A 14,321-nucleotide genomic window follows, 5' to 3' on the forward strand; every position below is an offset into this window, starting at 1 on the left:
TCGTTATCACCTTGATTTCTCCTGCTGTTACGTGCAAGGTACCGTTCCTGGTGCATGGTACGAACTAACTAGCTTAATCCTCTCGACGACTCTCTTAGGGAGAACTGTTACCATACAGAGTAAAGGAATAAGCCACAGAGGTGAAGGATCTGGCTCCCGGCCATCACGGGTGAGCGATTTGCAACTGACAGTCTGGTTCTGTGAGCCGTGCCTCACAGCTACTCTACGTCACCTCTCCACTGACGCGGGCGGGCTCCATTTTATGAAATACCTGTGTCCAAATTTCACTCGTAAACCTATGTTTAACACTCAGAATGCATCACTTAAGGAAAGCAGCCTGGAATAGCAGAAAGAACACCGGATCTGGGTTGGGATCCTAGTACTGTCTACCTCATTAGGCTAGTCTGAGAATTAAATGGAAAAACATATAAGTAGCTAACACAGTTCCTGACCCACTCAAAAATTATTTTCTTCTCTTTAAAATTTCTGAGCTCAGAGCAATAATGTTATAAATCGTAGTTAGGATCCAAAGTGGCCCACTTCAGCCCTCCTGGTCCATAATTCCAGCAGTGACCCTAAGCACCCTTTACATTCATGTTTCTACAGGAATTGGCAGAATTCTGGTTTCAGCTGTGTTAGGCTGCCTACTTCTCCACAGCTATTTTGACAAACGAAGATGCAAACTAAATGAACAGGTTAGACTTGTGGGTAGAAACCAGGATTTCACGTGGATTTTGAGAGCTCCAAAGATGGCTTTTAATTATTAAGGCCAATTCCTCAATGTTAAGCATCAAGCAGGTCACCTGTTAAAGGTTTTCTGACGAGGACTGTGTGCAGTCAACCACAGTCACTACCATTAGTGGGGCCACCCCTTTAATCCAGCATGGCTATGCACCCTTATTATACAGTAATAAGGAGAAGTTACCTGATTAAACATACCATATGCAAGTCAGCATGAAATAAGCTCAAAAGTGAACCTACTTAGCACAGTATTAGTAAACGCATCAACAGCGGGCCATTCATGGAGCCCTTAATACGTGTCAGGTGTCACGTCCCTTCCTGTTCACACTCATGAAACAGGCTCTCACATAAACACACAGTGAGAAAACAGGCACAGGAGGCCAAGGCACTGGGAAGTGGCACAGCCAGGATTTCCACCCAAGAAGACTCATCCCAAATTAACTCTGAAAGGGAAAGCAGTGACCACAGAAACGAGTCGGGTTTTGTCTCAGACACACGGATATGTATGATGACGTCTTCAGAGGAGTGTGTTGCACACGTACATACAGAATTTTATGACAATGTCTCTAAAGAAACAGTTAAGTGGAAAGAGGTACATATCAATTACAGGTTAAAATACGTTTAGTTTGATTTCATTTCATGAACACTTAAGAGAAAGTCATTACCTACACAATGCTACAGAATGTACCTCCCCGTTACCTTTTGAAGAAAACTGGAGGCTGTTGATTGCGCTTCTGATGTCGCCAGAGCACCCCTGACAGAGCACCTCGAGGAAAGCTTTATCAGGGACGATGACATTTCCTCCATTCTGAAATGACAAAATGAAAATTAAAAACTACTTTCTCAAACAAAAAACCCCCCAAATCCCCCTATTTTCTAAACTACGTGGAAGTACATTAGAATCTTTCAAATTTGAAGCTAAAAACCTTCCAAAAAACCAGTCTCCTTATGAAGGTACAAGAGGCAGGGACTTATAGTCTAAGGCAAAATTTCAAGAGTATAAAATATTGTTTTACTTGGACTGCGTTACATTTTGAGGCTCTCTATCTCTAATTACATATACAAACATATATATACATACAGAGCCAAAAACCAAAATAATGCAATAAAATCAAGTATACACAAAAATGTGACAAATCTTTGAAATTTACATGAAAATCCCTACACTGGGGTTTCCAACATATTAATACAGTCTGTTGAGTATAAAAAAGCCACAATTGCATCAACTCATATTTAAAGCCTAAGTTTCATACAGATATTTTATATAAAATATGTATATATTTTTAAAAGCTATGTATGCAAATTTAACAATATAGATGCACATACATATACTTGCATATATATGTAGATACGACAGATCACATATCACACACTTCGTAGTTCAAGAATAAGGCAGGAAAAATTTATCTATCTCCTCTCCCCACTCACAAACCAAATGGTTTACTGACAACATGACTCAAGTTGAATTCATGCAACTATTCATAGATCATCCCATTTCAGATCTGGTCAAAACTGATTAAAACAGAAAAATAGGACTATGCTACAATCCTTCAATATACATTTTTATTTTAACTTCATTAACCAACACTGTTTCAGAAGTCTATGAAAGGTTACTGTCTTCTGTTAGCCTCCCCAAATCCTAAACTGTCACAACTGTTAACATTCTAGTGAGTACCCTTCCAGACCACTTTCTGTGCATACATATCTATGAGTATATGTAGACACACAGTTACTTTTTAAACACAAGTGGGATCATATTATATGTATTCTATGATGATGTTTTTACTTGACATCATTCTTTGTGATCCTTCTATGTTAGTACCTTTAAACCTATTTCATTTTAAAAAATGTTACGGGCATACCATAATTTAACTAATATTCCCCCAGTAAAGGGACATTTCCACTGTTTGCAGTTTTCCACCATTACAACCCTACATATGTGTCTCTGCCCACACGTGGACACTTCTGTAGAAGCAGAGCGCCCTCCAGTGTCTCTGACAACTACCCATTTTCTTTTTCTTACCAATGGTATGTGAGAATGCCCATTTTTCCATATCTTTGGCAATCCTGTTGATCAATCTTTAAAATTTTTTGCAATCCAATACATGAAAAATGGTCCCTGGTTTAAAAGTGACTTTGTCTGATGGCCCGCAGGCTGAACACCTCTCCTACTTACTTGCACTGGTATCTCTTGTGTGCTGGCTTCTGTTTTTAGCCTCCTTTTGTTTACACATTCAGGTGGTAACACTCTGTTACATAAATTGCAAATATTTTCTTCCATTCTCATTCCTGTCTTTTTACTTCGCTAACCACATCTTGTCATTTCCTGATTTTCTTTTTTTGAAGTAAATCTATGGCTTTCAGGCTTTTGTCTCTTGCTCAGTAAGACTTCCCTCCAACCCAGAGTAAGCATTTTTTCCTAATACTCTTCTAATTTTGAATTTGCACCGAAACCTTCAGCCCACCTAGCAGGTACTTTGTGTACCATAGGAAATAAAGAAGCAGCCTTATGTTCTCCATGGGGCTATCCAACTGTCCAACACCGCTCACTGCCTCCACCAGTCTCCTCTTTCCCCAGTGATGGAAAACGCCACTTCCATTTTACAGAAAATCCCCACTGGCACATACTGCTCTATTTCTGTGCTGTCTTCTCATTTTATTCTTCCATTGGTCTATCACGGCTGAACACACATGGCTATAATTTCTATAGTTTATACTGTGTCCCAATACCCAGAGAACAAGTCTCTCTTCATTTCCTTTCACAAAGTTTCTTGCTTGTCCCTGGGAACTTCTCTTCCAGATTAACCTCATTCTTACTGTGAATACATGTTATTTAAAAATTGTTTTGAGAGGAGTATTTGTTTTTGAAAAATCCTAGATAGGGATTACTTGCCAAAATGGAAATGTAATTTGGAATCACAATCCTTGCTGGCTGAAGGAAACATGATGATGTTCAGTACTATGAACATGCAAGATGGCTGAAATGTGTGTCAGCAGTTTCTTCCACGTTTTTTTTTGAGGAAGATTAGCCCTGAGCTAACGTCCACTGCCAATCCTCCTCTTTTTGCTGAGGAAGACTGGCCCTGAGCTAACATCCATGCCCATCTTCTTCCACTTTATATGTGGGACGCCTGCCACAGCATGACTTGCCAAGCGGTGCCATGTCTGCACCCGGGATCCAAACTGGCAAACCCTGGGCCGCAGAAGCGGAACGTGCGCACTTAACCACTGCGCCACCAGGCCAGCCCCTCTTCCACATTTTATACACTTAATGATATTAGATAAGACCAAAAATCTTTTTCTTATAAAAACAGAGAAACATCTATTTAAACTTAAAAAGCCACTTAAGGGGTTGGCCCCATGGCTCAGTGGTAAAGTTCGTGCTCTCTGCTTTGGTGGCCCAGGGTTTCACCAGTTCAGATCCTGGGTGTGGACATGGCACCGCTCATCAGGCCGCGCTGAGGTGGCGTCCCACATAGCACAGCCTGAAGGACCTACAACTAGAATATACAATTATGTACTGGGGGCTTTGGGGAGAAGAAGGGAAAAAAAAAGATGATTGGCAAGAGATGTTAGCTCAGGTGCCAAACCCTAAAAAAAAAAGCCACTTAAGATATTCAACACTCTTTCTTATTATAACTGGTTCACTTAAGATGTCAACACTCTTTCTTAACAGAACGAGCAGAATTCACTAAGCTACAGAACACCAGAGGTTGAACTCTTCTTTAGATCTTGCTATACCATCATTAGCATCCTTGGGGACCCCAGTGTCACAACATCCGATTTTATAAAAGCTTGAGGGCCTGGCAGAGTGCTTGCTGCTGCCCCTGTGACGTAACATATCAACGGCAACACCCACAGCACACGAGCCCTCATGCTCTTGCAGTCAGCTGTTTAAAGTACAGCACACCATACGACGAAGAAGTGACGGGACCTTCTACTAGTAGAATACAACTAGCTAAAGTAAATACCACTTGTAATGTAAAGACTCGGTCTTTTATTTTTTTAAAGATTGGCACCTGAACTAATATCTCTTGCCAATCTTCTCCTTTTTTTCCTTCTTCTCCCCAAAGCCCCCCAGTAGAGCTGTATATTCTAGTTGTAGGCCCTTCTGGCTCTGCTATGTGGGACGTGGCCTCAGCATGGCTTGATGCTAGGTCTGCACCCAGGATCCGAACTGGCAAAACCATGGCCGCCAAAACAGAGCACGTGAACTTAACCACTTGGCCACAGGGCTGGCCCTCTATAATGACTTAGTCTTAAAAGAAGTTTTGATTTAATGTGATAAAGTAGTTTAATGTTGATCATTTTTATTATATCTTAATGTTTACTGACTAAATACTTAAAACTGTAATTTGTAGTTATCATGCTCATAGTAGAGAATATAGGAGATGTTTTTCAAAAAGACAATAAAAAAATCACAAGTAATCCTACCATCCAGAGTTCATCACACTTAGCATTTTTATGTACTTTCTTCTAGTACATTTAGGTTCATGTACATCTGTGCGTTCTCCTGTTACTGACAATTGTTTTGTTTTAGCATAGTGAACTGGAGTCAGAACAAAACTTCAAACCCATTTGATACTTAATACAGCGGGATGATCTGATAATAGTATTGTGGGATAGCATGTAAGTTACTTCCTCCCAAAGCTCAGTTCCCTTACCTGTAAAACGGGGATAAGGTACTAATTTTGTATGGCTGTGGTGAGGGTTAATAAGATAGGTATATAAAAACACTTTGCATAGTGCCTGACACACATCAAAGGCTAAAGACACCACTTCTACTGTTAGCATCATCATGCAACTTCACATCTTGTTACTTTTAACTTGACAGTAACTTGTGAGTATTTTCCCGTGATACTAAATGTTCACAAAACACTAATTAATGACATAATAGTTCACCATGGTAACTGCTCCATCATTGGACTCTGTTTCTAACTTTTCACTATTAATAGCTGTTATTTATTCAGCTAAGTGCTCTACATACATTCTGTTTTGTTTAATCCTCAAGACAACTTTTTCCTTGGAGATTTCTCAGTTCCTACGATGCCAGCAGTGCAACAAAGAATTGTGTCACGTAACATCTAGTTGATTTGCAGCAGCAGGGCCCCCTAGAACCATGCTGCCAGGAGGAAAATTTCATTCACTAATTATTTTTTTAATATTTTTTGGTGACCAAAATTGGCCCTGAGCTAACATCTGTTGCCAATCTTCCTTTTTTCCCCCCTTTCTCTCCCCACAGCCCCAGCACACAGTTGTATATCCTAGTTGTAGGTCAGCCTTGTTGTGCTATGTGGGAGGCTGCCACAGCATGGGTTGATGAGCAGTGTGTAGGTCAGTGCCCAGGATCCGAACCTGTGAACCCTGGGCCACCAAAGCAGAGTGCGTGAACTTAACCACTTGGCCACAGGGCTTGCCCCTCATCAATTTATTTTAACATCATCTTGATAAGAAAGATAGAAAAAACGATGCATTAAAAGTGACAACAGCTATTTCACAACGTTAATATACTTAACGCTACTGAACAGTATACTTAAAAATGGTTGACAGTATAGTTAACAATACTGTATTACATATTTGAAAGTTGCTAAGAGAAGACCTTAAGTGTTCTCACTACAAAAACATAGACGGTAATTATGCGACATGATGGAGGTGTCAGGTGTTGCTACGGTGGTGATCATTCTCCAACATATAAGTGTATCAACTCAACAAGCTGTACACTTTAAACTGACATGATGTGATATGTCAATTGTATCTCAACAAAACGAGAAAAAAATGTTAAGATGGTAAATTTCACGTTTTTTACCACAATATCAAATTTTAAAAAAGTGACGAAGGACTAAAGTGGAGTTGGACTGTTGACGGCTAACGTATCTAGAAGCTAGGAAACAGTTTCTTGATAATAGACACAATTTAAAATTCTAAGCCAAGCAGAGGGAAATTTACCTCATAAGTTTAATAGTGGAAAAAGGTTAAGGATTTTTAAAATCACTATTTCCTACATTTTCTAAAATGACATGCCTGTGAGTGTAATAACATTTTTTAATTCTAAAAACTAAAATAATAGATGTCTCCAACTCAAGTTTACATAATATCACTTAAGTTTGGCTTTTTGTAATTACAATATAAGATTCAAATTAATCAGTGCTTAAGAGACTTACCTTATTAGTTTCTCTTGTCACTATTCGATTAAGAAATTTCATCATAATTGTTGGTGCCACAGGGTTGAAACTGTCAAAGTTTTATAAGGAAAGATAGTGGTTAAAGGATTAATTTAAAAATGCAACGTGTATGTGAACATCATAAGCAGAAACTTCACTCTCACCTAATGCTTGATATAGCACACTCTTCCTGAATCTCTTTGGGAAATAGCAGCCTTTGATTGCTGTCTCCACTGAGACTGTCGGAGACTATAAATACTAGAGGACATCGACCCATCTGCACATACTTCCTGAAATAAAATACAGCAATGCTGAAATTTAAGCCACTTGACATTTAATTTGGAGTTTTACAAAACTTCACTGAAACTCACCTTAGAACTTCATGTAAAGTACGAGAATCTCGATAAAACTGGTTAGGTAAATCCTATCGAAAACACATGATGGATATGAGTTCAGTTTTATTCCCATGTAAATTTATTTTTAGATTTATATTTACTGAGACAGGAAAAAATGTTATCTACTCCATGTATTATAACTAGAACTCTTACAGATATTAGGGGAAACATGAAATAGCTGATATCCTAAACAGCAATACCCATCAATGGGAAACCCGATTTTCAGAGCAAATTTCTTAGGGTCACTACCAGTTCTCGTATTTTCACTAAGACATCATTTTCCAAATATTTCTTTTGCTTTGATACACAAGTCATTAAACCTTTCAAGTTCATTAACCTGTAGCTACTCCATTCAAGTTTACTGAAAAAGACAGGTTTCTACCATCACAAAGCCTTTACGTTATACTTTATATTTACGTTAATATTTACCACTATTAATACCACCGAGAATTAATGCCATTATCCCATGAGATATATCTTGCAATTGTTTACTGAATAGTTATAGCAGGATTTCAAAAGCTGTCCTTACTTCAACCAGAATTATCTTCTTATCAGTTCTCAGATCATCTCCAAGCATTTGTAGTTTGTTATATTTTGTTGCTCTTAGTAGAAACTCTTTAAAAACTGCTATCTGAGACTGATAGGGAAATACATGGAAGCTTGATTCTGAAAGAAAACATATTTAACACCTTTATTTTCAATGAATTATATACACATCACTATTACACGTAAGTATGTAATATACACATATATATTAATAAATACATTTACATATACGTGAAGGAACTTACAATACTGTAGACTGTTTCCTGAATAAGCAAAAGTGCTCAAATTTAAAATAGGATATTAATTTCAATAGACAAGAGTCATGGACAACAGTAATTTTTCTATAGCAATGGCTATAACATGGAGTCACTGACTTCAGAACACAGCTGCCCGTGTAACATTCACACAACTGGTAAAAATACTTATGACTTTGCCTACACAATGAAGTCTCTCCAAATGAGTGTGTGACTATAAATGAATTATTTTCAGTAACAAATGTTTAATGACAAAAACAGAATGATTGATTAGTGAGCCTGGGAATAAGGGAAGTTCTTTGAAGCCATGTTTTACATAGAAGACTATTTACAAGACTTGCTAGATTGTCCAAAGTAACGTCACTGTCTAGAAAGGAGTAGGAATTTCAGGAGCACAGGACACTAGCAGCATAAGGGTGTGCATACTAAAGACACAGTATGCAGAGCATATTAAAGAAGGTCTCAGAAAAGAGATTTCGAGGAATATTCCACATTGAAAGAAAATCGCCCCTCTACAGAACCCCTTTCACTTCAAAGTGACCCAGGAGATCTGGCCACCCCTCATTTAGTTACTTACAGTAGCAATAAGAAAAACTATCAAAGTAAAAAATCCTGGTGCTGGAGTATTAAGCTTACAACTATATATGTTGGTTATAACGTACCACATCTTTAAATTGGTACCATTATTACTTTTGGATGTTTGTCTTCAAGCCTCCTTCCAAATTTCAAAGCCAGTCTTTGCCTTATGCTCTGATGTGATTTGATTCTAAGAGGTCTGATCTAAGCTCTCTAGTTGGAAGGTAAGTTTCTTTAACACATCTTAAGGCTTGATTTACATTTAAACAAAAAGATTTTATTTGCACTGTCTAATTTCCTAGCCAGAGCCTGGAAAAAAGTAAATACATAACACAAACAGATCAGCTTGTTATCTAACAAAGCAGTGGGGACGTCCTCCTCAAAGCACCCGTCTCCTCTAGAGCAGGCTCCCTTCCCTTCCTTCGCCTGAACTGACTGCTCTCTGCACGGGAACTATGGGAGAAAATGCACCCGTGCGGTTTCCTCTGCTGCTCGGACTGTGAGGCAGGTGGCGCCAGGCAGATGCCAATCTAGGACAGGAAGGCAAAACCCTCCTCTCGGAAACACAGACCCAGAGGATCTTAGGGATCTTAGGGATACACATGGGAAGTTGGTCTCCAAACTCCTTTAAGCTCAGACTTTCTCCACTATTCCCACTACCTTCACAGCAAATCTTACCAGGATTAAATATCTCTCTGAAATCATCTTTTTGGAAGTCTGGTAAAATTGGATTAATCCACTCCTGTACTTGAATACCATGCTCCTTTGATAATATTTTTATAGTCGTTGTTTTTCCACATCCAGGAGGACCTGTTATTAATAAAATAGATCCACCCTGAAACCAAATACAAACATTAATTAAAAATCAAAATCATTGGAATGCTAGAATATTACGTATGAATTTTCTTTCTAAATATTAATTACTTCTATAAATATTTACTAAATGTCTGGAATAAGCAGACTAAATTTCACAATGATGCTAGCTGGAATAAACCAGCTTTAGATAAAATACGACAATCCTACTTCCTGAACCTAAGTGTAGCTTCTGATACTTCTTCATCCCTGCATTATGTCCCTCCCAAGGACTACTGAGCAGCCAAATTAAAACAACTCTTCTCCAGCTAGGCTAAAAGGTAACGTCTGAAATAAATATTTTTAGCGGTTACATGAACTCATTCAATTCAATCTTAACACAGACATCTCTCTGGGTGATACACTTTGATACTATACCAGTATAATCTGTTTATGGGAGACCTCAGTTTGGATATCAGATTCTCTTAGAAATGTGTATTAAGACATATATTCACCAGAGATAGGACTCTAACAAGAGACTAGAGGTTGTAGGTCCCAGTAATATTCCCCCTTACAGTCAATCTGATGAAAAAGGTAAAGCTCAAATAAGTTGGGGGAAGACCTCCTACCTCCAGCAGGGGGCTGTGATCCTTGCTCACGTGCTTACCTTTAGGAACTAGTGTAGGGTGGGCCTGCATACTCAGACCCAGGAAAGAATCAGTTCCACTTTTTAAATGGATGTGTGCATGAGTTATAGTATTACTGGCTATGAGTTTAATGTTAAAAACTCAAAGGTCTATATTAAATATGGTATCTTTAAACAGAAACACATACAAAACAAGATTATATATTGATGGGTTGACGTAAATGTGACAGAGAAACATTAGTTTTCGCAGGAACCTAACCCTGTATTTCTCTTAAGGACAATCAATGGTTTGCTATTTGCTAATTCTTTGCAGTAACTTTACAGAACATAACTAATGCAAACAATGGGAACTGACTACTTCCAAGCAGACAGCTTTTAAAAAAAGGAGATGATGATCAAGCATGGCAGCCATGCACTTTTCTCACATAATAGAGTTAAGTGTCTGTTTTTTGTCACAGTGAGTAGAGTCACAGAACAAAAGTTGTGCTTCCAGTAAGAGAACTGGGAGGTAGTCTATTGCAACACTAAAACATAATCCTCCCACTGCCTACACTGTAACAGTTTTATAATATTTTGAAGGAAAGAAGTTGCCCTGAAAAATGAAACTCAGCAAATATTTGAAGTACTTACAACAAATTTTTAAAAATAACAATTTTAGCTTGCTCACAGAGAAATCACCAAATTTTTTTCAATAAAAATGTCTTGTAATTACTGACATTATTGAAACTTTTGTATAATGAGTATATGATTGGTTAAAGTCCAACTTCTTGGAGGGAAGAAGCTTTTAAGACCTGTTTTAAAAGCTTTAAAAATATTTAAAAGAAATATTTCCCCAATACCTATGCATGTACACACACACCTTAGTTCATCCAATTGGTAGAATAATAACACACATGCAGGTTTAAAACATGATAATGTTTACACGACAAAAAGTACAGATAAGTGAGAAAACACGGTGGACACTGAAAAATATAAACTATTGGCTGGACTAGCCAAACAAATCAAAGAGAAAAAGCCTGGATGCAAGAGGCACATCAGGGTAACTGCCCAAGAATCTGCACTCAGAGATGAGAGATTTTTTTTGAAGAAGAAGATGAGCCCTGAGATAACGTCCACTGCCAATCCTCCGCTTTTTGCTGAGGAAGACTGGCTCTGAGCTAACATCTGTGCCTATCTTCCCCTATTTTATATGTGGGACGCCTGCCACAACATGGCTTGACAAGTGATGCGTAGGTCTGCACCTGGGATCTGAACCAGTGAACGCAGGCTGCTAAAGGGGAACGTACGAACTTAACCACTGTGCCACCAGGCTGACCCCAAGAGGAGAGATTTTTATGAGCTGGAGGAGGAAGACCAATGCTGACACTGAAAATCCACCTTGAATACGTTACCTACACCCTAAACCAAGGGTTAGATCCACAGCCAGACAGACAGGACCCTGATTCAAAAGAGAAGGACCTGTTACCACTGGAGGCAACTAGAGCCCCTAATGCTTCATCTGAACTTTGAAAATTAACAGGAATGACTGAAAATTTATCCTGTCCTTCCAAATGGAACTGTATTTAAAGGTAACTAAATAGCCCCAGCTAGTGACGGCAAACTTTTCTTTATGGAAAAATGTCAGCTAACAATTATAGAAGTAATAATAGAATTTAAAAACCACCATTTCACAATCTTAACAAAATAACTGATTCAGGCAAGGACTGAAATCGGATGCTAAAGCATTTAAGTGAAAGACTGCTGGGGGCTGGACACCTACACGTTGCCGAGTGTCCCCACAGATGACCTGCCAGTTCAAAACCATAGTCTCTTCAACCTAGTGATCAAACTGGACAGCAAAGACAGCAGCAGAACCAGACTTACGTTCTGATATGATGCAATATACAATATATACCACGACCTATATAGTATTCTTGCAAAAATGTTCAACTCGAGCCTCATCAAGCCCTTGATTCAAACTTCCAGGTTACAGAAAACGCGGGGCAGAAGAACAAGTCAGTCATCATGAGGAGGAAAGAGTCTGACAAATCCCGAGTGTGAGGCTGCCACAAGTCCACCGGCCTGCGTCTTCAATAAGTCAATGTCTTGGAGAGAAGAAGGGCGTGAAGGGGATTTCTAGATTCAAAAAGACCTAAGAGATGGAACAATCAAATGCAATGTGTGGTCCTTGATTAGATCCTGGCGTGAGAAACCAGCTGTAAAAGACATTTTGGGGACAACTGGAGAAAGGTGAGTACAAACTGAGCATTAGCCAACATTAGGGAATTACAGATAATTTTTTTAGACAGAGTAATGGTATATATGGTTAATCAGAAAAATGCTTTTTTTTTTTAACAGGGGCATACTGAAACTTCTAAAAGTCTGACAAATGTCATATGTTTATAATTTACTTTAAAATATTTAAGGGGGAAAATGATGGGTATATTTCGGGTATATGAGTATTCATTTGCTATTCTATTTTCCCTTATGTTTGAAGAATCTCTAAAAAAAAGTTTCAAACGAGAGAGAGAATATTCTAGCTTGGGGGCCAAGGAACTAGGAAGTGAAACAAAAAACATGAGCGTAAAATGAATGATGACTGTTTTAGGCTATATTTAGTGCAAAAATTAGTATGTAATTTGCCTGCTTACTTTGGTGTGAGATAACTGGATGTGCTATACACACCAGCACCCTAACTGGTCTACTTTGCTTTAAGTTGATGACAGGACATAAGAGGGAAAAAGAAGTGCAGTGAAGGGAAAACTCAAGGCCCTGAGTCTCACCGAGGCCAGAAGTCAAGGCCAGAGAGCATCCTCCTGAGGGTGATCTAGATGTAACGGAACAAAGTCATCACAAAAGACAACCAACTACAAGTCAGAGAAGCATTGGATGTTAAATATTTAAGACACTTTTCTTACTTAATTACCTGTTTTGGTTGCCTTTCTAAGACTTCAGCTTTTAGCCAGGTTTCAACCTCTTCAATTTTCTTTTTATGCACAGCAAGTTCATGCTAAAAATTTCAAGTTTAAAATAAAACATTTTAACCCAAGGATTTTTGGTACAACAGCATAGATTAATCTAAACATTTTTAATGCAAAAAAATAGCAAACAAGTAACACGATGAGTAATAAAAAAGGTCCTTTTGATTATACTTAATTTTTTATATCGTTATGGATTCTGTTATGAATTCTGTTCTTAAGCTAACACTGTTGTATGAAAATTCTGGGCAGGTTTGGAACTGTAAAGTTTTTTAAATCCTAAGATACATTTTGGGGACGGATATTACATTTAGCAAAAAACAAAGAGATCAATTCTATGCTGTGGTTACATTAAATCTAAGATAAATATCCAATTGGACAGCTTCAGAATAAGTTGAGAAAATCAGCCTCAGAACATAAAAAACTTAGAAATTATTTTTTTCTAACTCATTTAGACAGAAAGATTTTTATGAGTAATAATCTGAAAATGCACATCCCTCTCCTTCTTGAAATTAAATACACAGACTTGTTGGCATGTTATTTAGTACCTGAGTTTCTGGTTTGTATTTATCCACCCATGGTTCATTTTCAGGCAGATATTCTTTTGAATTTTCTAGACCATAAATCCGTTCTGAGGAAGACAGCTTTCCTCTCTTCCTAGCTGGAAATTTGCTACTTTCTAATGTGGAAGGCACATTTTTTTTTCTATGACTTGAGTTATTCAGACCAAACGATGTGGCAGTAATAGTAGAAATGCCTGTATTCTCTGAAAAATCATCAAATGATGGGTCTACCCAGTCTGTTACCTGAAAAAAAGAAATCATGTAAATGCTATTACATTTTTTGCACCTATTCGTTATATAACTGCACTACTCTGCAAAAAAAAAATTCATATATTTGTAACATTTAAAATAAAAATCTCACAAATTAGCTCTTTAAACAAAACTGGCTCCACATATACTAGTTATTTTCCTACTTTACATTAAATGCAAATGCATACTTGTCTACTTGACCATGGTACCGATGAATGCCATATAAAGGAATAAAGAATACAAACTTAATTCTATTTATCAATCATAATCTTCCCAGGATAAAAAGTAGGCTGATTTTTTAAAAATTCATTTGTAGGACTGAAACATAAATATTAAAATTACCTACCAAAAGAGAAGCAAAACAAAATAAATAAACTGACATTACTTTAACCATGTACAAAGGTAAGAGTAACATTCTGCCTTGACCAGGTTACTATGTTC

The 14,321-nt window shown here is 37.8% G+C and overlaps 1 protein-coding gene across 4 annotated transcripts in view; it reads right to left on the bottom strand.

The window, feature by feature from the left end:
* The window catches only part of RAD17 (RAD17 checkpoint clamp loader component), a 32,036-nt gene that overhangs the window by 14,795 nt on the left and 2,920 nt on the right, over positions 1-14,321 (bottom strand). For all 4 annotated transcript variants that reach the window (XM_070233544.1, XM_023618252.2, XM_023618251.2 and 1 more), the window contains exons 3-10: positions 13,617-13,874; positions 13,017-13,100; positions 9,352-9,508; positions 7,827-7,963; positions 7,274-7,326; positions 7,067-7,192; positions 6,903-6,972; positions 1,441-1,549 (exon numbers count right to left, since the gene is read on the bottom strand). In XM_070233544.1, coding sequence (XP_070089645.1) covers positions 1,441-1,549; positions 6,903-6,972; positions 7,067-7,192; positions 7,274-7,326; positions 7,827-7,963; positions 9,352-9,508; positions 13,017-13,100; positions 13,617-13,874 — 994 coding nt within the window. The remainder of the gene's footprint in view (positions 1-1,440; positions 1,550-6,902; positions 6,973-7,066; positions 7,193-7,273; positions 7,327-7,826; positions 7,964-9,351; positions 9,509-13,016; positions 13,101-13,616; positions 13,875-14,321) is intronic.

Source organism: Equus caballus, chromosome 14 (assembly GCF_041296265.1).
Source record: "Equus caballus isolate H_3958 breed thoroughbred chromosome 14, TB-T2T, whole genome shotgun sequence".
Classification (NCBI taxonomy): Eukaryota; Metazoa; Chordata; class Mammalia; order Perissodactyla; family Equidae; genus Equus; species Equus caballus.